Raw genomic sequence first — 24,583 nt, 5'->3', positions numbered from 1 at the left:
ACCATAATTCTACTTAAAAAAGAGGTTTAGGGAACCCCATTATGCATTTCTCTCAAGTTGCCCTAAAAGCATCAAAAAATGGCCCTCCTTATGTCTATAAAAAAATCACTCCTCTTTTTTTGTGTTCTTCACCCGTGTGGGTCAAGAATTTTACTTTGGCTCCAGAACAAACCTTAACATTGGGGTTAATTTGGGTGAAATGTCAGTGAACCGAAGACAATTTCAACCAACACTACTCAGAGGTTATGTGACACATTTGACAGGTTGTTACTTGGCAAAAAAATGTTAGGGGAAAATCTCCATAGTCTAAATATATTTACCATAAACGTTTTAATGCATCCAGATTTATTTTTTGGTTTGTTTGACATCCACAGTGAGCTGAGGGGTCTCTAATTGCAGTATTGTAGCTGTGACCATCAGATGGTGTGTTAGACAGTTGTGTGGAGCGCAGTGCTTACTCATCTTCAGTGGTCTGCTTGGGAAGGGAGTTTGGGCTAATGAAGGCAGATTTTTAACTAAGGATACAGGATACTAGCTTAGGATACAATTGGGCTTTTAGACTCTATCATCCATTTGTGGTTTGTTACGGCATGTACATTAACATGCTTTATTCTTATTGTTCCATGTTGCATTAAAGCAACATGCAGCTAAAACCATACTTGCAGTTTACAGACAATACAGCTAAAACCATACTTAACCCTTTTTTGGCAAACCATCACACCACAACCAAAGTGGTGTGTTACCGTTTCTTGCACTGCAATGCACGTCCATTACACAGCTGTCCAACTCCAGTCCTTGACGATCACAAACAGGCTATAGTTTTCCTATAATAGTAGTAGTCATTTTTATGTGTTGCATTAACATAACATGTGGTAGAACTCCCCATACTTGTGAAGCCAACTGTGAAAACATTTTCTCATTGTCGTTTGGCATTATGCTTATATTATTTGTTTTTTTTATCTTCAGGTTGGAACTGCCAGATATATGGCCCCAGAAGTTCTTGAATCTAGAATAAATTTAGAAAACATGGAGTCATTTAAACAGACAGATGTGTATTCCATGGCACTGGTATTATGGGAAATAACTTCCCGCTGTAATGCGGTTGGAGGTAACTAAAAAGATGTTACATTTGTGAAGTGTTGTTATATGTTGTAAAGTAATTAACAATGGGATAAGGGTTAGGTGAGCTATATTCAGTTTTAGGCTGTACTAGCCTTAGGTCATCTGTAAAGGTACATATACAAAAAAAATGACTGCCTCGACAGGGTGGAACTGGGAAGTGACCAAAAACCATTCTAGGTTGGATTTCCAGCAGAACCTGTGAAAAACGGCAGCTGGCATTGCAAGCTGATATTAGAATTTCTATCTTTTGTTATCCTTGACAATGCTTCTTTTTTATTGCAGATGATTTACTAAAGGTGTTGAGAGTGTTCACTTCTGAAATATGTGCTCCTATATCTCTGCGCTGATAGGCTTCATTTCAGGAACCTACTTTTATTATGTCAGATATATGCAAAACAATTTCATGAAAGCTGTGCATATTCATAAATTGTATTAAGCAAAAGCAATAATTATAATGACTAAAGGGCAAGAATACATTTTTCCTGGTACTTGAGCTGTATCTGTTTCTCGCTCTGCTTTTAAGGAAGGTAAACTAAGGTGAAAGCATTAGTAACCATGGCATAGCATTGTAAATTATTATATTTTAGTTCTTACACAGCAGCCCTTGAACAAATTCCTGCAGTTTCTTGATTTTTCAAAACAACATGAGCTGAATGTATCTCCCCTCTTGGTATTTTCATTAGACCTTAGCAGTAGAATGGCCTGTATGAATATTTACAGGAACCACATCCCCCAAGGCTCTTAAGCGTAAATTGTTCTGTCACTGAGCATTAGTTAGAGGTTACAATAACAAACTAGATAAAGTGAAAGAAGCCGAAACATTTTCCAAAAGCTGCAATTATATAAGCTTGCTCTTTAAAGGGTCACTTGGGCAGGTACCACAAAACATTTTAATTACTGTGTGTTTTTGTTAAACTTAATGTTCTTTGTAGAGCATCAAGAAAGATAAATGAGGCATTGGGAAAAATTTGAATTGCTTTTTGTGACCATTTGTTTATAAATTTAGCAATCTTCAAAAGCAATATGTCTGTGTACGTAGTTTTTTTTGGTATATATAAATATTTATATATTTATATCCTATTTAATGTACAGCGCTGCGTAATATGTTGGCGCTATATTAATCATGTTTATTAATAATAATATTAATAATAATAATAACAACATTATTAATAATAATAATGTGTGTGTGTGTGTGTAAATATGCAAAGGCTAGTGCATTCACTGTGATTCTGTAGGAGAGATATTTGTCCCTGAGAATGCACCACCATTTACATATTCTTCTACTATGATTAGCCAGCATCTAGTTATATACCTAATACCTTTGTTACATATGCCTCCACCTGAGATATATATATATATATATATATATATATATATATATATATATATATATGGATTAAGTGGTTTCCTACTTAAAGTGAGTATGTCTAACATGTAAACTAACAATACCAGTAACTCTGATCATTGAATCAGTTCCTTTGTACCTGAAGGACTTCAGCTGGTTCTCTGGTTCAAAGTTTTCATATATGTAATAGGAAAGGTAAAAACCTTGACAGATTATTCAGTCACTTCTTGAATAGAATATAAAGTTTCCCAAGTTTACTTTTTTCACTTCCTAAAACTTCATTGTTTCTATACTTAACATATTTATTTTAGTTTTAGAGGAAGAGGAGTTGGGAGATTCCTTCTTTTCTGCTCTGGTGAAATAATTGTATTGCCAGGACAGGAATGGAAGGAAAACCCAGATACAGGAGTAAAAATGCTGAGGGAATCCTAAAAGTTCTGTTTGTTTAATATATGTCTATTGTAGCATTGCACTTCAGTGGTGGGCAGAAAAGCTTCATTCTTGTTCCAATTTACAGAAAAATTTTGCTTTTTACAAAAACTGATTGCTTCAGTGGAAATGATCTGAGCTTGCCGAGAGATATGAATATTTAGTGTGGGGTATCTTACCTGGAGCGGCATGTAGAAACACTTGGGGATCTAAATATAAAGCAGTGAATCTGGCATGCATTGGAACATTCCCTGGTGTGGAGAACCACTATCTGTGAAAACACATGGACCCGAAAGATTCTCCACCAGGGAATCAGTCAGATTCTTTACTTAATTATTTTTGTTATTCTGTGTGTCTGTTATTTCTGTGTCTTATTCACCTTTATGAGTAACAGATACTCCTTTTTGCTGCCAAATATGTTGCATACTGTAGATGTAAATTATTCATTGAGTTAACTTTTTGGCTTTAAAATGACTTATCTGGAAGAACAAATATTGCTGGGATTCTGTCCACAATAAATAATAGAAATACATCGTTCATCCTATGGCATTCCATAGCTCTTTTAACCTGTACTCAACCTCCCCAAAGCCCAGGTTATCATTAAAAGAAATGGTAGTCGTTGAAATCCCCTTTGTGCAGGCATTTGATGGTGGTGCTTTTTTGGTTTAGTTTTTAAATACTATGGGGCTTGTGAACCAATGCAAAGGGCCTAATTTACTAAAATTCTTCAGGACTGGAGAAGATAGACTATCATGAGAGAACCTGGGTGATCCACAAACCTGTAACAGATTTCCTAAAATCGTTTGTTGTACTTGGTCAGATCCGTTCCAGGTTTGCTGCATCACCCAGATTCTCCCATGATAGTCTATCTTCTCCAGTCTTGGAAAGCTTTAATAAATCAGGCACTATGGGATGACCAGACATGATGGGGCTTATTAACTAAAGGAATTTACTAATGGAATTTAGGCTGTTCACTTATACATCATGCAATAGAAGTGCAATGAAAAAAAAAATCAATAGATCCCACCTCTGCATATTAACAGAGCTTTTTTGTAAGTTACACCAGCAATCTACCTTTTCTTGTTTACATATTAAATATTGCTTTTTTTAGAAGTAAAAGATTATGAACCTCCTTTTGGCACCAAAGTGCGAGAACACCCATGCGTGGAGAGTATGAAGGATAATGTCCTGAGAGACAGAGGCAGACCTGAAATTTCCAACATCTGGTTGAATCACCAGGTAAAATCATGAAGTATTTATTTATGTCCTTTTTTGTGTGTGATATATTTATAATAATTATAGTGTGATTTCTGCTGAATAATCAAAGTATTGAATCTTAAGGCTCACTACGACAGCTAGGTAAATAGGTGGCTCCATGGATATAAGTGCTTGTAAAACCCAACATTACATCTTTAAACTGTTATTGTTATATGCTGATGTTGCTGATGTAAGTCTTTTTGCATTCCTTTAATAGATCTATTATTCAAAAACAATATGCCCTACAACAATTAATTATAAATGCATCTTCAGGTTTAAATTTTCTCCAAGTCTCCCTATATAACCTGACAAATACCTGTTGAGCCTGTTAGTGAAGTCTACCTAATGCAGCTTCCTGTAGAGGTGTGGCAATGATGCTTTCATACATAGGGGTGTCTATTAGCATTGTCATTGCAGATTCATTAGCCTGTAGTTTGTCAATCAGGATCTGACCACATCTAGGCCTGCCAACTTTTTTTTCTACATTGGCAGGACTTCCTCTCTTTCTAACCCTCCCACTGTGATCTGCTTTGTCTAGGAATGGGAGCATGTGAGGCACCAGTAAACGAGGATTTTGCTCAGTAATGATATGTAAAGGAAGTTTCTTTGTTTACTTTGTGAGGTTTGTGCAATAAAGGAGGCTTTTTTATGAGCCTCTACTTTACTACTATAGCAAACAGCAAGGTAAACGTGGCAACCAAAAATAAACGCAACTGTGTATTCAGTAATGCATTTTTTAACCTCCCCAGTGGTAACTCCGAGTGTGACTCGGGGTAGAAAAAAGTTGCTGAAAGCAGTAACCCCAAGTCACACTTGGGGTAGGTAAACCTATGGGAAGTAATAGTAAATACAGCCTTACCTGATCCGCCAGCGTCCTGCGTTGTCCATTGCCGCGATCTCCGTCTTCTTCTCTCTCGCTCTCTCTCTCTGTCTTTTTCCTTCTTCCTCCGTCTTCTGCACACGATGAGTCACCGGGGGAGTTCCCGGTGACGTCTCTGCGCGTGTACCGCGGGGCAGGAAATCAAAATCCATTTGTATTGCATTCAATACAAAATAACTGTATTGAATGCAATACATTGGATTTATATGTGTAAAAGCAGTACATTGTATTTCATAAACATTTATTTCATATAGTATGATAGTATGAGTATAATAAATATATATATATATATATATATATATATATATTTATATAAATTTATTTAATTTATTATTTTTACATGATTTTGTGTTTCAAAGTTTATTATACTCATACTATTATAATATACTGTAAAATACATTTTCATGAAAAGCAATGTATCGCTTTTAGACATAAAAAACCGGAAAGAAATGAACCGCTAGGGAGGTTAAAGTGTAAATAAGTTAAAAGTCAAAGTTGACATATGTGATGCATAACACAGCAGTTGGGTTTTCGGAGTCACCCCTAACATACTTTTATTATACTATACTATATTATTATATTAACATACTGGCATTAATGATATATTTGTTCTTTACTTCCTGTGACAAACTAAACTGTCAAGCAAAGGTGGCAGTTGAATGGGTTGGGACAAACATTATCACAGTGACAGACTTGATTACAACTGTTATTCACATGTCCTAAAGTTTTTCCAAAAGAAAGTTCGAGTTTTTTATGATATCCATCTAAAACTATCCTGTCCACAGGCTAATATTGCTGCTGAAAACTGCTGTAATAATGCTTAGGACTTATAACTATATCATACATATATTTTTATTTGCATTTAGTTTCATTTTAAATATATTTACATTCAGATTGTATAAGCACCTGCATTTGATTTGATATCAGCAACTTTTTAGCCCCTGCACAGTAGCAGAAGGGGGAAGCAGGCCTGGGAACCAAACAAGTGTGCAGCATGGTGAAGTATGGTGATAGGAAGAGAGGGGTAAGCTAAGGGATGATCTTCCTAGCTTGGTGCTGCTCTTTCTTTGTTCAGTCAAAAAGCTGGGATGGGAGTTCTTTTCCCCATCGTGTGTAGTGCTATTCCCCTGGTTGTGCTGTGTGAGGCAGCTGTAAATGTATACCATCTCTCATCTATGTTTTATCTGTGTATTTAGCTATGTTGAGATCAGCTTTAAACTTTAAGATATATTTATATTTACTTCTATACTTAAATATATAATCTGTATCATTCTCCAGGGTATCCAGCTTGTATGTGAAACCATATCAGAATGTTGGGACCATGACCCAGAGGCCAGGCTCACTGCCCAGTGTGTAGCCGAGAGATTTATTGAGTTAGAACATCTTGACAGAATCTCTGAGAGAAGCTGCTCGGAAGAGAAAATACCAGAAGACTGTACAGAAAACACAAACAAATGAAACATGCACTGAAAATTCTATGTCTTAAATACAACTTCAGGACTGCAATAAATGCAGAAGAGGAAATCACTTGTACAAAGTATGCACTGAACCTTCAACTCCAGAGACATGACAGGGCAAGTCCCAATTGCTGCCGGAGCAATGTCACATACGCTTCCCACAAGAACTGCTTTATATGTGGGCCTAAAGCAAGTACGGAATGTAGTGCCTAAATCCCAACTGAGAACGTACACCAAATTCTAACATTAGTATGTTTAAAGCACACTGTGAGTTACTTCATATGGTTTAAGATAACCACCTCAACTGCTTTACCCAAAAGTCTTCTCTTGTGCCCTACGGTGCTGCCATAGGGTGATTTCCTCAGGACATTTTTGTGTTATTTCTAAAATAGCCATACTTTACCTGCACTTTATAAAATTGTGTATAAAACTACACATTGGCTTTAATGTATGTTAGTCTTGTCTCTGATAAACCAAAAGTATATTACCAGGAAAATGTACAGTACATAGGAAAGTACAACATTAATGAAAAGAACACAATTATTCAGAGGTCTAAAATAAGCTCTTGTTACATATTTTTATATCTCATTATTTTTTATCAGAATCAAACTCACTTTTTAAAGTATGGGGGATTTATATATGAACAATGTACAAGTTCTTTTTTATACAAATAACGTGCAGGAGTTGGATTACAATCTAGAAGCATTTGGAATTCTACCCATTACTTCTGGTAATTTATTTAAATTTTAAGATCACATTTCATAGGTCTATTTTTTACAAGATTAAAAAAAACTGACCTTCCAAAATTTATTACAAACCCGTCAACATTTATTTTGGGAAGTTATTTCTTGGAATAGCCGAGTGGCCTGGTGTAAGAAGAAAATGCATATGAGTTAGGAGTTGAATGTACTGACTTAAAGGGCTGTTTATGTTTTTATTCAGAAAAAAATTGTAAATGGCGCTCTGCTGATTTGCCTATTTTAAGCAACTTACATCTTGTAAGGTTTACATGTGGAATGGAGTTAGGTGCATAAGGCAAAACATGCCAAGTGTACACTGATTTACATACAAATGTACTCATTTGCAAGATTAAATGTGAGATGGAGACAATTTAAATACTTTTAAATATTTCCTGGTTTATAAATGTGATCTTGTAGAAAAAACAGATGACTGAAAATCCCATCATGCATTTTAAATACTTTTTATACCTTTCAGTGAATAAATTCAGGTGTCATGAAGGCCTGCAAAGCTATATTTTGGGGAGAGGGTGAAAGAGGGTATTGTTCATTGCCCATAGCAAACCTATAGGACTCTTACTTATTTTCACTATAGACTGTTTTGATTGGCTTGCCTTAGGTGTTGCTATGATAAACGTATCTTTCTTTGAAGCCATTTGTTCTAGTAACATGGAGTTTATGGGAGTTCCACTGACTGACTTACTGAACGATAAAGGACTGTAATGTTAGCTAATATAAAATGAAAATAGTATTTCCTAAAAATATCTTAAGGGTGGCTCCAACCAAGACTGACATTTTAGCTTTGAGTGGGCATTGATGGGCTGCTTTACCTAGAAACTTTATGCATCCTTTAAAGATTAAACTGTTGAGATAAATTTGCTGCAGTTTTGTTGTCCACCACCTATCCAAAATATCCAAAAATCCAAAAGTGCTTCACGGCTATGTCTTAGTTCTGTGTTTTGAAGAATCCATTCACAGAGAGTAAGGGCAGGTGCAGACCTACTTTTGGATGAAGTGATTGACTCAGTCACTTGCACCAAAACACTGGTTCTCAAAGAACCAGTGTCTGCACATTTGGAAGCAGTAAGCAGTACTAGTACTGCCCACTTCCACTCCATTCATTCTCTATGAAGCTGCCGTGGGTAAAAGTTAAATGTATCTTTATACCAGAGGCAGCGTTCCCTGGCATGAGGAAGCAGTAAATGCACTGCAACCTCATGGAGAGCATGAACAAAGCTTAAAGGAATGCTCATGGCAGATAAAATGAACTAACAATTGTGGTGGCCATGTATTCTTATCTTGCCACAAAAGTCTCTGAGAAACTAAAGAAGTCTATCTATATTTCCATTTCCAAATATCTATGCAAAACTGAGGATATCCGTTTTAGGTGGACCTTTATTATGCAATCATGTTTTCCAAAGTTATCTTTGTTTTTTTTTCATCTTATATTTTTAAGTACATTTATTGTAAAGATTACAATATTTTAAAAACTAATATAATGGTGACCTTTATTACATTAGAAGTGAGGTTTGCATTTATATAACATGAAAATTAATATAATTCAGATAACTGATCCTAATAAAAAATATGTATATAATTTCACAGAATAACTAACTAAATACCGTTATATAATAACAAGCATTATAGTCTCATGAAATATATATTGCTTTGATAAGAAGATGTTGATTGTTTTCTCCTTAACCCTTGTGCTTACAACAGTCATTATATGTGATGTGTCCAGTGACCATCTCCTGGTTGTTACATCTGTACTCCTATCCTATGTCTAGTCTCTTCTTCATGTGATTGGGTGGGATCGCTTTACTAATGGAATATAGGCTGAAAATAATATATTTAAAAAAGTGATTTATCACCTTTCAGTGTAATTTTGTTTAGCTTATTTAATGTGGTCAAAATTAACTTTACAAAAAATAGCCAGTCATATGCAAGGAAATGTCATACAATCCTTTCACAGCTGGGACTGAACAGACACCACACTACAGGAACACAAGGTTTGTGTTGGTTAAGGGTATAGGACATGAATCCTGGGCCCTTCCCAGCAGTTATGTAAGTTCTATATAAACCAAAAAATAGAGCAACTCTATCTCATTTGGATGTAGAAAGTATATTTTACAAGAACTGAATTTTTTACATAGGCTTTTGTTACATAAAATGACCATCAAGTCTAATTGCATCCCGGTTAATGGACCTATGTAAAGTTCAGGTGAGGGACAGAAGTGTCCATAAGTACATAACTATAATTTGTTTGAGTCTGATTCTTCACATTAATTGCCAAGAGCAGACCTCAGTGTCACTGCCAGAATTACCTAATAGTCATTGAAACCTATTCAGTTTGGCATGACGTGTTTTATTTTAGTTATGATTGTGGGTTATTTATTTAGGTTTAGGTGGCTCATTTAGCACAGTGAATTATAATTACCGGTATGCAAAGAATAATGCCCCTAGAGATTGAGGGGAAAAAAGAATACTTAATTACACGCAATTAAATGTAAAAAACATGGATTTTTGCTGCATGATTAAATGGATAAAGTCAGTAAAACATTGATTGGTCTTTTTGTTTTAAGTTGTGTAAGTCAGCATTGCACCACAACAGATTGCCCTTGGGGGACCAGTGTAACACAGTTGTTATACTTTGTATATTTTAAAGCTTCAGTTTCCTACAGTTTTTAAGCTAGTTCCTAAAATATTTTTTTACTTGGGTCATTTTTACAGTTCTAAAGCTAAACTCTATAAGTTTTAAAGTGTATGTAAAGACAAAAGAAAACATGTATTATATTGCAGCTCACCAGTCCTGGAATGTGGAGGCTGTATTTTTTTTTTCTTGGTGAATAACATTTTTTCCCAGTATAGAAGAACTTTCTTAATCTTTGCCAGAAGCCCAGTATCCTTGTCAATTAATGTGAGCTTCATAAAAAGCCCAAAGTGCCTTATCTTTCTTTTGTAAACTACTAGTCCCATCAATCCATTATTTAATGGTGATCAACAAAGGCAGATGTATTTAAAGCTCAGCCTATGAGACAATCATTTCTACCTCCATGGATACAGTGGTGAAAAAGGAAACAAATGCATCTGCCACGTCTAGGGAATGGTAAGCTGCAATATATTACATTTTGAATTCATGGGTTTAATACACACTTTTGGAGTAATTATGGAAAAACCGTAAGCTCTGCAGTTTTATACAAATGCCAAAGTGTATTTAATAGAATAAAATATTCCTAAGATCTTAATATGTTAAAAGGTTTATGTCATTTTACAGATGGCTGCCTCATCTTGATTTTTCTGTTCATATTAAGAATATGAGTACATTTGTCTTTCCCCGTGGTTTTGTTTCTGCAAGGTTTTAGTAAAAAGCTAGGGCAAATCCGCAGGGAAAGGCATCCTGTGTCCATACCCTCAGGCTAAACTGAGGATCAGAATTATAGATTCATTGCGGATTTGTGGTGAAATGTCTTCCTCTGCCACACACATTCATTTTGTTACAAAAAAGAAAAATGAATATGGTTTGGTTTTCTTCTTGAAAAGGGTATAGGATAGAGATAAAACCTTGTACTGACAAAGAGATCATGCTGCAAACTACAGGAGAGATGATCACATACCTATATTATCATTGTATGATTTCTTTTATCACTCCTTTATATTTCACTTCCAATATGCCCCTACAAATTGATTGACCTTGGGAGGTAATCTCCCACTATAAATGGATTGTTCCCCTCAGATTAGGTTTAAAATTGCCTAATCTTGTATAATGCACACATATGGCTGTAGACCTTTGCCCATAGGTGTATTTTACATTTCCTATCACTGGGGTATAATCAGGTCTTTAGAACAAAGCACAATTGTAACTGCATTTTAGATCATTTCTGTTAATATTGATAACTTTTCTGTATTTTTTTGCTATCACTCTGTGCCAAAGAAATAAAAAAGAAGTATATATCACTTTAAATTTATTTTTGAACATTTTTGATAAATGCAAGGGATATTGGAATTTGTGTTTAAAATGTATATATAATATAAAACATAGGAATGTGAAATATATATATATATAGACTGTAAATAAATATATAAGATCCCTCTGCACTTGTCGTTGTTTAAAGTGCCTTACACATGTATATTAATTAAATGATACTATAACACATTGTCCACATTGTGTTTTCTTTTTCTTGGGAGGGAGGGACATGCAGTAAAGGCATGGAAGAGATGGGTAGAGTGAATCGTGGGTGGACAGATATTTGTCCAATGCATTTTTTTTTATAAATAAACGAATGTATCATCTTCAATGTCTTATCCAACCTTGCACATGACGTATTCCTGAGAACCAACTAATCTTCCACACCATTTTTATTTGTTGTTGTCCTCCTCAAACTGTTTTTTATTTTTGTTTAGTTGAATAAAAGGCACTTCACCCTGCATACCCTAAAACATACAGTATATGCCCAGAACCAGATGCAAAGTAAGTACCCAGTAGCAAACAGAATATAGAGTAGAGAGGAGGCAGCATTATAGCAGGTACCTTATAGTGTCTGCTGTTAATTTACAAATGTAAAATGAATTACAGGTTTAAAATAAAGCGCCAGCCACATTCATATCAGTTTTTGCATAAATCACAAGCAGTAGTGACTCTGTCCTGGCATTCTCTCAGAGTCCTGGCCTAAGAGCTTGCATCTGCTATACCTTCGATCATAAATCAGATCTAGCATTGGTCTGTACGTTGCAAGGAGTAGCTGCAGTAGGATGAGACTAGCATGCTTGGTATTTCTGTCCTATATAACTATTATTACTAACCATTAGCTAAGTACTGGCACAAACCCATGGGACACAGGTACACCCATCTACTGTCTAGACAAATCTGATCAAAGGAGGTCTTCATGGAAGAATTGTGGACAAAAAGCCATAGCTTAGAAACAACACTAAACGTCTTAACTATATACAAAAACATAACGACTGGGGTGTAGAAAAATGGCAGCAGAAGTTCTGGATTGAATAATCAAAATTTAAAATATCTGGTCACAGCAGAAGGCGGTTTGTTTGCCAAAGGGCTGGAGAGCAGTACAAAAATGAATGTCTGCAGGCAACAGTGATGCATGGTGGGGGTTCCTTGCAAGTTTGGGGCTACATTTCTGCAAAAGGAGTTAGCAGGAAAAGCAGATACTTATTCATCATGCAATACCATCAGGGAAACATCTTACTGGTCCCAAATTTATTCTGCAGCAGGACAATGACCCTAAATGTACAGCCAAGGTCATCAAGAACTATCTTCAGTGCAAAAATAATAAAACTGCATTGCAGAGTTATTTCAAAAATTGTGTGCAGGTATACCTAAAACAAATGCGTTTTTAAGGGCAAAGGATGGTCACATGAAATTTTAATTTAGATTTCTCTTTTGTTCATTCACTTTGCATTGTTAATTGATAAAAGTAAACTGTTATTACTTGTAAGATTTGTATTTTTTCCAGCTCAAACTCTTCTCTCTCCCCCCCCCCCCCCGCCTTCCCTTCTGCTTTTTTAATGGGCTTTGTCAGTAATATCAAAAAGAGAGTGAAGCCCACCATCTCTGCTTTGTGAATACTGTTTCAAATTGCATAAAATTAAGCTTTTATATAAACAGATCTTTACATTTATAAACATGAAATTTATGCATATACATAGAAATTTTAACAGACCCCCAAATCATCATGATGCTTAAAAACAAGTTGGAAGTGGTAGATTGCATATTTGTATCTGCTCTCCTGTTTTGTAACACTTTAAATGTAGCTTACAAATCTTCTCTGTTGCTGAACCAATATAAAATGCTCCACTGAACTTTACAAAGTTGTACTGAAGACATCTAATGACATAGCATCAGGCGTGCAATGTGCATCAGATTGCACTGAGTATTTTACAGTTCATTTCAACCAAATCATACACAGAGCATTATTGATCTCAGAAGTTTTGTTCACTGCAAACAAGTCATAATGAATCTTTGATTTTACTATGAGCATTTTGGCTTCATCTTTAAAGAACTATATATAAATGAGTATCAATGACTAATAATATTAAGACAAAATGGAATAGTTTTGCCGTTTGTCCTTGTAAATCAATAAGCTATTTATATGAAATAGTGATAATGGATAAGCATGCTTAAGTGAAAACTTAAACAAAAAACAGATTCCTGTCATTTGCACTACCCTTTTATAACCTAGCATTGTAGAGACATTTTTTTTTAACTAAAGAGATGACTAATGTATTGAAAAAAATAAAATGCTGGTTAAAAAAATCCATCATGAATTATTTATTCTACTGATTTCATTTTTACATCATAGACTCTGGTTGTATTTCCCTGTAGCTAGGTTTTCCCCCCCTGGCATCCCCTGCACTGAGGCTGGACAGCTGAATTGGAGCTGTGTGCAGCTGATTGGCAGAGTGGTTCCTGTGTAATCCCATACTGTCATTGGCTGCTGGGGCTTTATAGCCTCTCTGCTTCCAGTCTGCTGTGCCTGTTATAGCATCAGCTGGGCTTACCTGTGGGACCGGTGTCTGGGGAAAACTGGTATTGACCTAGGCCTTACATTATCATTACATCACGCATTCTGGGATTATAAATACTGCTGTTTCATTAAAATTTGAATTCTAGTATACAATTAAATGAAAAATGTTTACCTATACTACAAATGTGTGGCTAAATATCCTGCTGTGGTTTACACATAAGTATAAAATGTGTTAATTTTAAGATAGTGGGAACCAACCTAGGAACCGATAGACAGTTTGGAGATACATGAAAAAAGCCTGAGATTCTAAACCTTCCCAAACTCCTGGTCTTCTAAAGAGAGATAAATTACTGTTCAAATGTCCACACACATTTTTAAAGAAAATCTCACCAATTGAGTAACTAGTAACAATAAAAAAAAAAAAAAAAACGGAAGTTGTAATCTGTAAAAAATGTAGTTTCACATAAACTTAGAAGGCAAAAAAAAACTTTGTGCATGAAAGCAAACAAATTTTATTGTCATTTTCCCCAGTGCCTAATCATTTGTTAACTATTATATAGGCTATAACACACTGCACGTAACAGTACATTTCTTTACAATTCAGCAAAAACATTATAAAAACCTAATAATTGCAACAAAAACCTAAGACAAAGATGACAAAGACCATTTAAAAAATAACAATAGTTTCTTTTAATCATACCTATCTCAGTTTGTAAATGTGTTTTAGGATACATCATCCCTCAGTTCTTAGAAAACAGATTTCAAGTAATAATTGGAATTTTTTCTCTAGTAAGGTTAGCAAACCTGGGTTTTATGTTTTGGCAAGTTGGCAAACACCAAGAGATACCAGCTAACCTTTATTGTCTAATTTTGGATAGCATGAGCAAGGATAGGAATATCAGTTAGGTTTTGTTGCTGTCTGTGTCTCTACAGGCTTAAAATCATGAGGAAGGTGCAGAGTACTGTGATGCGTGCTGGGAGTGATCTGTTTCTTTGTTCACAGATATATTGGATGCAAAATTTTCTTTTTTATTTACCTTCAGGGTTTTACCGCCTTTGTTTTGCATTTTGTTGGCTAACACTGGATTGTTGGAGAACATTTAATACAAATCTTTTTTATCACGTTTTGTTGAGTTTCCAGCACATAAAGTCTGGCAAACTTTTCCAACAGTGGGGACACAGACAACAATAAAACTTAACCATCACTAACAAACACTGATAATAATGGTTTGCCCACAATTTACTTACAAACAAGACAAATTTAAACAAGTAAACCATAACAGTTACAAGAGTGTTAGACCTTATGTGCATTGGGATGCTGTCACTGAAATAAAGACATTTTAAACCATATTTACAGTAACATAAAGGAAATGTTGAACCACACTCTGAACACACAGGTAACAGTTCACAAATCAGCAAATTCCTAATGTGTTTAACCCTTGGTGGACCTTAGTCATAGAGACAAGACTATATAACTATCCTCCATAAGTGATAGCAGCTGACATTGCACCTAGTTTATAATACACCCATTGGGGAACAAAGCCCATAATACACCTAAGCCTGGGAACCACCATGGTGCTGGAGGAGAGAAAAGAATATCTTTGTTGATAACATGAATACTCATCACTAGGTCCAGACAAAGATTTGCAAACTGCCTGCAAAAGTGGGTCACTGCTTCTGTCCCAGATTGGAGATTGTTTGATATTTAATTATTCATTACCGGTATTTATTTTTTAAATGTATTTATGTAGTGACAAAATATTACACAGTGCTTGACAAAGTCCATTACACTGGGCAATGATTGCCTCAAATGTATGACCATCTTATCACATTTCTAAACTTTTCATTATGCATATTCTTGTCAGCAGAAGTTGGTTGAGAAAACACTGTTTTATTGCACATTCATAAAAAGTTTGACAACATGTATACATATATATATATATATATGTATATATATATATATAATTTAGTCCTCAGACCCATGGGCTGTTCAAGTCACAGATATTAGGAGCAGGCATCTAATGTGTGTGGGTACCACTATGGCCTTACTGATAAAAATTGGCTTAGCATGATTTTGATTGCTGGTTATTTAAAATCTTTTTTTTTTCAATTACAGTATGTATGAATTATTCTGTAATCCTGTATAACATAGTAATGTATAACTGAATATGCCGCAAACTATTTTGCACAGGACAGTATAGGTAGAATTATTTGAGCTAAGAGTTTTTGTAAATTCCCTATTATCTGTTGGTTGTAATATATACAAAAGATAGGCACAATGTTTTTTGATTTTATTCTCATACATTGAAAGGGGATCATTTCCCTCACGGTTTCTGAGCTAAAAAAACTACGAAAATGTATTGCCAATTTATTTCATGTATTGGTACTTTGTTCTTTATGTAAATACAAGGTAATTAATTTTAACTCTTTAACTCTTGTTTGTTTAACTATTTGTTCTGTAATACTATTGCACAATTACTTTTAGTCTCCAGAGACAATAAAGCTAATACATTATTTTTGCTTCCTTCCACAATTGATGTGTTCTCTGTTTATTTGAAAGTATAGGTTATTAAACAAGCCTACTGACAAAGTACAAGCCCATCCCTTGCAAAAAAAAAGCAATGCATCTTCCATCGGTGGGAGCTGATTTTATTTTAGTTGTTTTTATTGTGACTTGAATTATAGCAGAACTAAACAGAAAAATAAAAAAATCACAACTTTAATTGTGCAGATCCCTTGGTCAGGCTTGATCAGCTTTACTGGATCCAGTCTTGCACTGTCCTGGAATTCTCCTTCGTTCTGGTTCAGAGGAGGCGCTAGGCGCAGTCATCTTCGGCCTTCTTCTGGGTACGTCACCTGATCTCGTATCTGTGAGATCGAGTGATGTAGCTTGCTCTAAAGGGAGAAAAAAGAGTGCCGATCTAACTGCATCATGATCAAATCTGTGCATCAAGTACTTACCATTCAGCCACTCTGCCAATAAGGAGATTTTATCAGAGAATCTTGTCAGTCAAGGCTGAATGGAATTGCTCTGATATTGAGCCCAGACAAAATGAGAAGAGGTGAAACTGATATAAATGCATGATTGCTGCAAGCCGTGTGTTATGGCCTAACTAACCTTGGGTAGAGGTCTTTGATACTATTTGCACGCTTTAGAAAACAGCACAGAAAAAATACCTGAATAATCCTAAGAACAGCAGCATTCGTAAGACGATTACAATACATTTGCAGTATAGGGATATAGGAAAATTCCATGCTACTATGAGTATTTGTCATTTGGCATAAACATACTATAGGGTATACAGAAAAATGACTATACATGTAATTAAAAGTAGACTGTAGAGCAGGATGTATACTGTAGTGCACAATTACCATTACTTGTTCTTGTATAGATCATACCTAGCGAAAGTGAGAAATATGAGATTATGTATATCCAGATAGCAGTCTAGTCTACATCTATACTACAGTGTTTGTTCTGTGTAAAATGCTGCAGTCTCTCTTTTGTCAAGCCAGATCGGAGCAGCACAATGTGCTGCTTTGCCACAGCTACAAGTCTTTGCCAAGCAGTTCAATCTCATCCAACACAAAGTCCATGTCTTCACGGCTCACTTGGGGGCTGATGATAATCTGGCGGAAGAAGTTGACTTTATCACGGTGCGGTTGATATCCTATCATCATGCTTCCTTTTCTCATCATCCTTTCTTTAATGACAGGGGCAACCTGCAGAAAAGATAATATTATTCATGTTAGGCCTTTACCAGTAACACACATTTCACCTGTTTGTATTATGAGCCTGATTTATTAAAGCTTTCCAAGGCTGGAGAGGATATAATTTCATCAGTGAAGCTGGGTGATCCAGCAAACCTGGAATGGATCCGGTCCAGGATTCAAAACATTTGCTAGCAAAAATAAAATGACCATTCCAGGTTTGCTGGATCCCCCAGCTTCACTCATGAAAGTGTATCCTCTCCAGCTTAGGACAGCTTTAATAAATCAGGCACTATGCATCTGGATTTAGGGTTTTAAAGATCATTTCAACCACATGGATAATAGAGATCAGTTTAGACAGAAGACAACCAAACAAATCAACAACCTGTTTGTATATCTTAAAGTCACTCTTAGTTTTACCTTCTATGCTTATGCTGCAGCAATTATAAAGTATCTCACAATGATAGATTCTACGGGTATTTATATATATATATATATATATATATATATATGTGGAAAGTGAAGAAGCACTGGAATGCCCTATATTGTTGCAGGTAAAGTGGTGCTCTAAGGTAGATCTAACATGATGGAGCTTACCTAAAGCTATTGTTAATTTTGCTCACAGTTTAGCTATATACAGTTTTGGAGAGAAAAATGTGCAAAGTGTATTTCAGCGAAGCCAGCAATAGTTTGATTTTGTTTCAGCAATTCAAACAGTATAGCAATCCAAGTAATTAATAAATTTAGGACTTATTAAAGAGCTTTAAGAAAACAATTGTAATGAATGTGAAATTACAGGTATGTATTTGGGATGAAAATTCTCACACGCTTGGGCCTGTTACTCTTGGATCATGATGTAGATTAATTACCTTGATGAAAAGCCTTTCAATCACTTATGAGGTTTGGAAGAATATAAGGGAAGGTGAAATCTCACTTTGAGTTCTAACTTGAGTCCTAAGGCACTCCAAAAACTATTTGGCCTAAGTCAGCCACATTTAAGTTATTGTTTCATTCTGTGCAAATTCTTTTGGAATTCTAAACCTCTGATTGTTGCTGGATAAACTCCTGGATCTACACTGTGTTGTACATTTTATCAAAAATAATATGTTTTTGTTTATTACACAATCTTTCAACAAATTCACTCTTACCACAACCACAAAGATAACAAAGGGAGAACATTCCAAGCAATGTTACTACAATCAAAACAGTAATTTGCTATGCTGCAAAGACACTAACATTTATTGCCAGATTTGCGTGTAAAAGCCATAAAATTACTTTTTAGAAAAAAAGAACATAAAAAACAGTAAGTTATATGATTTAAAAAAAAAACAAGAGATCAGTATTTGTGGCTTTAGATCTTTGTTTTTATATGACAGACTGAGTTTTACATTATTTAAGGAGTGATTCAGAAATGTTTTGATGGATGGATACCCAACAATAGAATTTACAGGATGACTTATTATGTTGAAAAATTGTTTAGAAGCAAAGACCTGAATATTTAACAAGATTTTGTCTTCTGAGATATATAATAATGCATTTTACAGAGCTGTATGTTCAGTGTACTAGTCATTTATCACATGAGAAGTTGGCAGGCAATGTCTTGTGTCATTAAGGAATGCATGTTTAATACTTAAACTAAATAAACTGATTAATTGATTCTGAAACGAGTTTATGGGCCCGCATAAGAGAATGTTTGCCATAGGCTAATAGTAATCAAGGGATCTGTTTTTCTAATGGTATTTCTGTTTTGTTAAACATGTAAATAACGTTTATTTAAACCATAACAATTTACTTTTTTAATAGCTCCCGTTTGATTTTTGAAATATGTAATTGAAAATATTTTGTTGTGCCTGTTTGATAAAAGTAAAAAAAAAAAAACTATTTATTTTGTTGGAAATCTCCTGCTGACTGTGTTGGCATTTTTCTAGCCCTTTTTGTGGACTACAGAATACCTCACTGTCTTTTATGAAAAAGTAGACAGGGACATGTTTTGTATTCTTATCCAATGGTGACTATGTTGTTCCTTCTTGGGGCTCTCCAAGGCTGGAGATTATAGACTTTTATCAGTGAAGCTGGGTAATCCGGCAAACCTGGAATGGATATGGTCCAGGATTGAAAAAAAATGCTAGCAAATAACTGAAGAAATGAATTCCTGGTTTGCTGGATCACCCAGCTTCACTGATGAAAGTGTATCCCCTCCTGCTTTGGAGAGCTTTAATAAATCAGGTCCATTTGATACAGTAATTGAGTATTGTCACCCTAGACTACCCTTTCTTGCTCTTCTAATTAAGGGGGAATTCTTGAAATAACTTGTAGGTTTTAAGGAATCCTGCTAAAATACCTTTATCCACAGTTCACAATACATTAGCTTAGTGGTCACCTTACATGTCTCTTACATTGCTGACCAGTAGGAAGAATGTCACCCTTACATATAGCCAAAAAGATCATTGGTGTCAGTGGTATCTGACCCGCAGGGCACATATGGCTCATTCCTTAATTCCTTAAGGAACCCCTGGCAACTTCTGGATGAACCCTGAGGTTCAACGCAGCCCTGGCTAAGAAACACTGCTCTAGGCAGTGGCATAGCTACAGGTCTGTAGACAACAGTGCAAAGGTATGACAAGTGCAATCCACCCATTTAGGGCATTCTCCCCTTCATATACATGCACAGTTCTCCCCAGAGGGTTTTAGCCAGTTGCTCCGCCCGGCTGCTGTGCCTCCCCCGCCCACCTCTCCTGGCAGCTCTCATCCTCTGCACGGATCTCAGTGAGGCTGCTCTGTGCTCTGCTGTCATCCGTTCAGAGGATTTCTACTGAGATGAGAGGTGAGAACACAGCTCAGCCTTCATGTGAAAGAGACACAGGCAGCCCCGCCCCCATCTCATAGCACAGGTGGGATTTCTATTAAAAAAAAAGAAAAAGATCTGCCGGTGAAATGTATCCACTGCTAGAGCTGTGTATAAAGTCTGCATGTCTTTCTGCATCCTCACAGCTCTGTGTGTACAAACCTCCATATCTCCTAAACTGTATGTCACAATGACCTGTAATTTTTTCACTTCCTAATTCTGGAGAAATTGGGGTTTGAGGTAAGATGCAGACAGATATGTGTAACAGAGCAGGCAGCAAACTTTGCTAGGTAGAGATTTATGTTCTCATAATGCCATACTAACTACATTTTAGAAGGGTTTAACCACAAGTGTCCCCCACTTGCACCTACAGTTTAAGTTTCCTATGCCTCCACGTGTACCTTGATAATTTCAAGTCAATACAACCAATGGTTTACGAGATATGAAGGTTTCAGTCTTTACTTCAATTTCGATAAAGACCAAAGGGGAAATCCACAGCCTATATTTGTGTCACATATCCCAAGAGGCTCTGCACTGGTCCTTGTTTCCATGCATCTTCAGTAAAAAAAAGTGTTCAATTTCATGCATGTGCAGTGCAAGGCAGCATTGGACGTACAAGTGAGCATCAGAGAGAAGGTGGAAGCTGAGCCAGCATGGGCCTGCTGAGCAAATTTTGTAAAAGGATCAAGTGGAAAAAAAATGTTTGCACAAAAGTTCACTTTAACTAAATTTCACTTAAACACATCTGAGGTTAGGCTGAATTCACACCGGCAGTAAGGTTACATTTGTCTATTCCTCATGCCAGGAACCACTGCTGCTTAAATAACTGCTAGCTCTGAAAAAGCCCAGCACTTACCACCTGTTATCAATCTTAGGTGCCCAGCACTTACCGCCTGTTACTGTTATCAATCCTAGGTGCCCAGCACTTACCGCCTGTTATCAATCCTAGGTGCCCAGCACTTACCATCTGTTATCAATCCTAGGTGTAAGTTCATTTAAAATATCATGCTGCCTAACTCACTTCTGGTAAGCTCAATCTGATGACTTACTTTTTTTTTAAATTACTGGCTAAAATTACAGTTTAACTTTTGTTTTATTGGAATGAACTATTTTTCAATTTTAAAGCTTTTTTCCTTAAATAGCCCTGGCTTAGTAAAGTTCTCCAAGGCTGGAGAAGATACACTTTCATCAGTAAAGCTGGGTGATCCAGAAAACCTAGAATGAATCTGGTCCAGGATTGAAAACATTTGCTAACAAATAGCAAATTAGGAAATTAATTCCATCTGTTTGCGGGATCACCCAGCTTCACTGATGAAAGTGTATCTTCTCCAGCCTTAAGAGAGCTTTATTAAATCAGGTCCATTGTTCCTATATTTTAAGAGAGGTCCCTATGCCTAGAGGAGAATTAACTGTTTTGTGATCATAAGAATTTAAGTATGATCTGATCAGTTTATTCTGAACTTAAGTTTGAGTGAACTGGCAAATCTAATATTTGATTAGGATTGGTTTGCTACGTAAACTGTTCTGTCATTGCAGAATGTGCAATAGGGTCACAAAGCAGAAAGCCGGCTGATGGTAGATGTTACTTCTTATAACTTCACATCTGACAGTAAAACAATTGAATTATGATGAATATGCAAAAGTCTTAAAATATTGCAAGAGAAGAATTGTTGTTGACTTAGGTTATAAAATAAAAATGCAGAGCACAAAATGTCTATAATAATTGATATCAGCATTATTTCAGATATTTTTGGTAGTAAGGTCTGTGAAAATGTATACCAGAATCCCTCAAATAATAATTTCAGCAAGTTCTATAGACCGCATGAACTTTTTTTCAATTTATGTACCTATAAGTAGTGATGGTAGTATTTGTAGTAGTGGTGGTTGTAATAACTGTAGTATCATTACTAAACCAAATTACTAAAAATAATTTAATTTATTATGTAGTGGTTGCATTAGTTTTTGTTTTTGGAATTTTTTTCTTCTTCATTTTTATTTTGTGATCCTTCCAGTACCATACTTCTTAAGGTGAAAAATCTCCCTTAAGGTTCTGTATTAATGGAGAAGCAGCAATGCCGTTCTAGAATAGAACCACAGAACACTTCTCAAGGAGAGCTGGGAATGGTTCTACTTGACAGAATGTATCACTTTACAAGGCTTCTGAAAGGATTAACAGCTATTTTAATGGTATAATAAACTGCTGAAAATGGTATAATAAACTGAGAGCAAATCATATGAGTTTGTTGTCAGGGATTACATGTTTTTTTAAAACAGCCGTTCTCCAGCAGGGTTCTGTGTAATCCTTGAGCAATCTGTAATTTATTACTTTTTCCGTAAATTGCCACTTGATCCTATGATCTCAGTATTCCCCCCAAAATGGTCCCTGTATTGTGACCTCAGGTGGTTACTGAAAAGTGCCAGGTGGTGCTCCCCACTAAAAGAAGCTAGGGAGAACACTGGATCCTATTAGCTATCTACAGGGATATTTCCCAGATGGGCCACAATGTATGACACATTCTTCCAACTCATCCCCCTGCTAATGTGTCCTCAGCTGTAGGAATAGTAATTATTACCAGTGAATTCTTGGGACATAAAAATTATTTTGACAGCACCTTCTATGTTAGATGGGTTGAAAAAGGCTGCTTTAAAAATACTCTTTTAGTTAGCAACCCATTTTAAATTATGAAAGTAACGTAAGTAGATTATAGAACCGATAATTACATTCCTACCACCATTTTACATCTCTTTTCCTTTTCTGTAGGTTAATCAAACGAAATTGTCAGAAAATATATATTTTAACACTGTCAGTTTAAAGGCTTGTTAATATTTAACATTATAGTGGAATGTAAAATGTTATAGACTTTCTGTTTTCCTTACAAGGAATAGATGTACTATTACAGCACATATAGTGAATATACTCCCAGGGCTGAGGTTGTTAGATTTCGGCTGACTTTCTATGATCTTGATGGCTTGTCATTTTTAAACTGTCACATTCAGCAAAAAGTACTTGTAGGGCAGAGAAGGATAATAACAGAAATGTATATTAAAAACCACATGTCAATTGGAACGATGATTGCTACTGACCTTGGTAATGGGCCTACAGACGATATTTAAATTAGTTACAGGGGTCTATGAACTTGTTGCTAATGTTGTGTTCTATGTGCTATAAAAAAGCAAATAAAATCATGGTGCTAATCAGACTCTACTGTAGCATACATGTACCAGCAAGGTACAGGTATATGTTAACAGTGGGAAAGGGTAGATTGATCTTCATTATTATTATACAGTATTTATATAGCGCCATCATATTACGCAGCGTTGTACAAAGTCCATAGTCGTGTCACTAACTGTCCCTCAAAGGGGCTCACAATCTAATTTCCCTACCATGGTCATATGTCATTAATGTAGTCTAAGGTTAATTTTTTTAGGGAGAAGCCAATTAACCTAACTGCATGTTAGACACACGCAGACACAGGGAGAACCTGCAAACTCCATGCAGATAACCTTCTGGCTGGGAATCAATCCTGGGACCTAGCACTGCAAAGATTGATGACCTCATCAGTGTAATGCTGCTCCATTTTCTGTCCGGAGGGTCAGAGTTGTAGTTTTAAATAATCTGTGCAACTGCTATAGTAAAATTTGTGGACCTGGTTGTGATCTGTCTGGCAGATAAATTGGTTTCTTTATATCTGTTTCCAATTTGTATTTAGATATTTGGCTAGTGTTCAGCTTTGAAGCGGAACTATCATTAAAATAAAAAATGAAACTTACCTTCACTTCTGCAGAGCCCTTTATCCCTTTACAACTGGATTCCATTTGGCTCCGCACTGTCCTGGGTTCTTTCAAACTGGGCATTGCTATCTCTTTCCTTCGCCTTCCGACCTCTGCTTTCATCACCTAATCTCGCACTGTGCAGGTCCGAGATCAGGTGATGTATTCTCCTTCAAATGTAATAAAAAAAAAAGTACAATCTCACTGTGCATGTATGAGATTGGCACTTTTTTTCATTGTGGGAAAAGCCCAAGGGCTCCTGGGATACGTGATGTACAAATCCCAGGAAACTCTGGGGTTTCCATTCAGTCTTTACCACCATGGCGGTAAGGACCGAAGGAGAGGGGCCTCTACCTTTCATTTTTAAAAAGAAGTATTTTGGGGAAAACACAATTTTTGCTTTTCTACCTACGTTAACAATTTGGTGATAGATCCACTTTAAGAGAACATTTGTACATCTTATTAAAATGATAATGTAATAAATGTCAGGTTTCTCTTCTGTGGTGCTTTAAAGACACATCCATATAGTCCAAAAACCTCATATTTTGCC

At 35.8% G+C, this 24,583-nt stretch overlaps 2 protein-coding genes across 4 annotated transcripts in view; one reads left to right on the top strand and one right to left on the bottom strand.

Annotated features, from left to right (window-relative positions):
* The window catches only part of TGFBR2 (transforming growth factor beta receptor 2), a 58,071-nt gene extending 46,693 nt beyond the window's left edge, over positions 1 to 11,378 (top strand). For both annotated transcript variants that reach the window (XM_072412380.1, XM_072412381.1), the window contains exons 11-13: positions 967 to 1,108; positions 4,008 to 4,135; positions 6,312 to 11,378. In XM_072412380.1, coding sequence (XP_072268481.1) covers positions 967 to 1,108; positions 4,008 to 4,135; positions 6,312 to 6,491 — 450 coding nt within the window. In that variant the 3' untranslated portion in view covers positions 6,492 to 11,378. The remainder of the gene's footprint in view (positions 1 to 966; positions 1,109 to 4,007; positions 4,136 to 6,311) is intronic.
* Positions 11,379 to 14,197: 2,819 nt separating this feature from the next.
* Positions 14,198 to 24,583, bottom strand: part of GADL1 (glutamate decarboxylase like 1) — a 150,903-nt gene continuing 140,517 nt past the window's right edge. For both annotated transcript variants that reach the window (XM_072412378.1, XM_072412379.1), the window contains one exon: positions 14,198 to 17,429. In XM_072412378.1, the coding sequence (XP_072268479.1) occupies positions 17,256 to 17,429 (174 nt within the window). In that variant the 3' untranslated portion in view covers positions 14,198 to 17,255. The remainder of the gene's footprint in view (positions 17,430 to 24,583) is intronic.

This window comes from Pyxicephalus adspersus, chromosome 5 (assembly GCF_032062135.1).
Source record: "Pyxicephalus adspersus chromosome 5, UCB_Pads_2.0, whole genome shotgun sequence".
NCBI classification, from domain to species: Eukaryota; Metazoa; Chordata; class Amphibia; order Anura; family Pyxicephalidae; genus Pyxicephalus; species Pyxicephalus adspersus.
The sequence above is the reverse complement of the archived record's forward strand: the minus strand, read 5'-3'. Positions and strand labels throughout refer to the sequence as shown.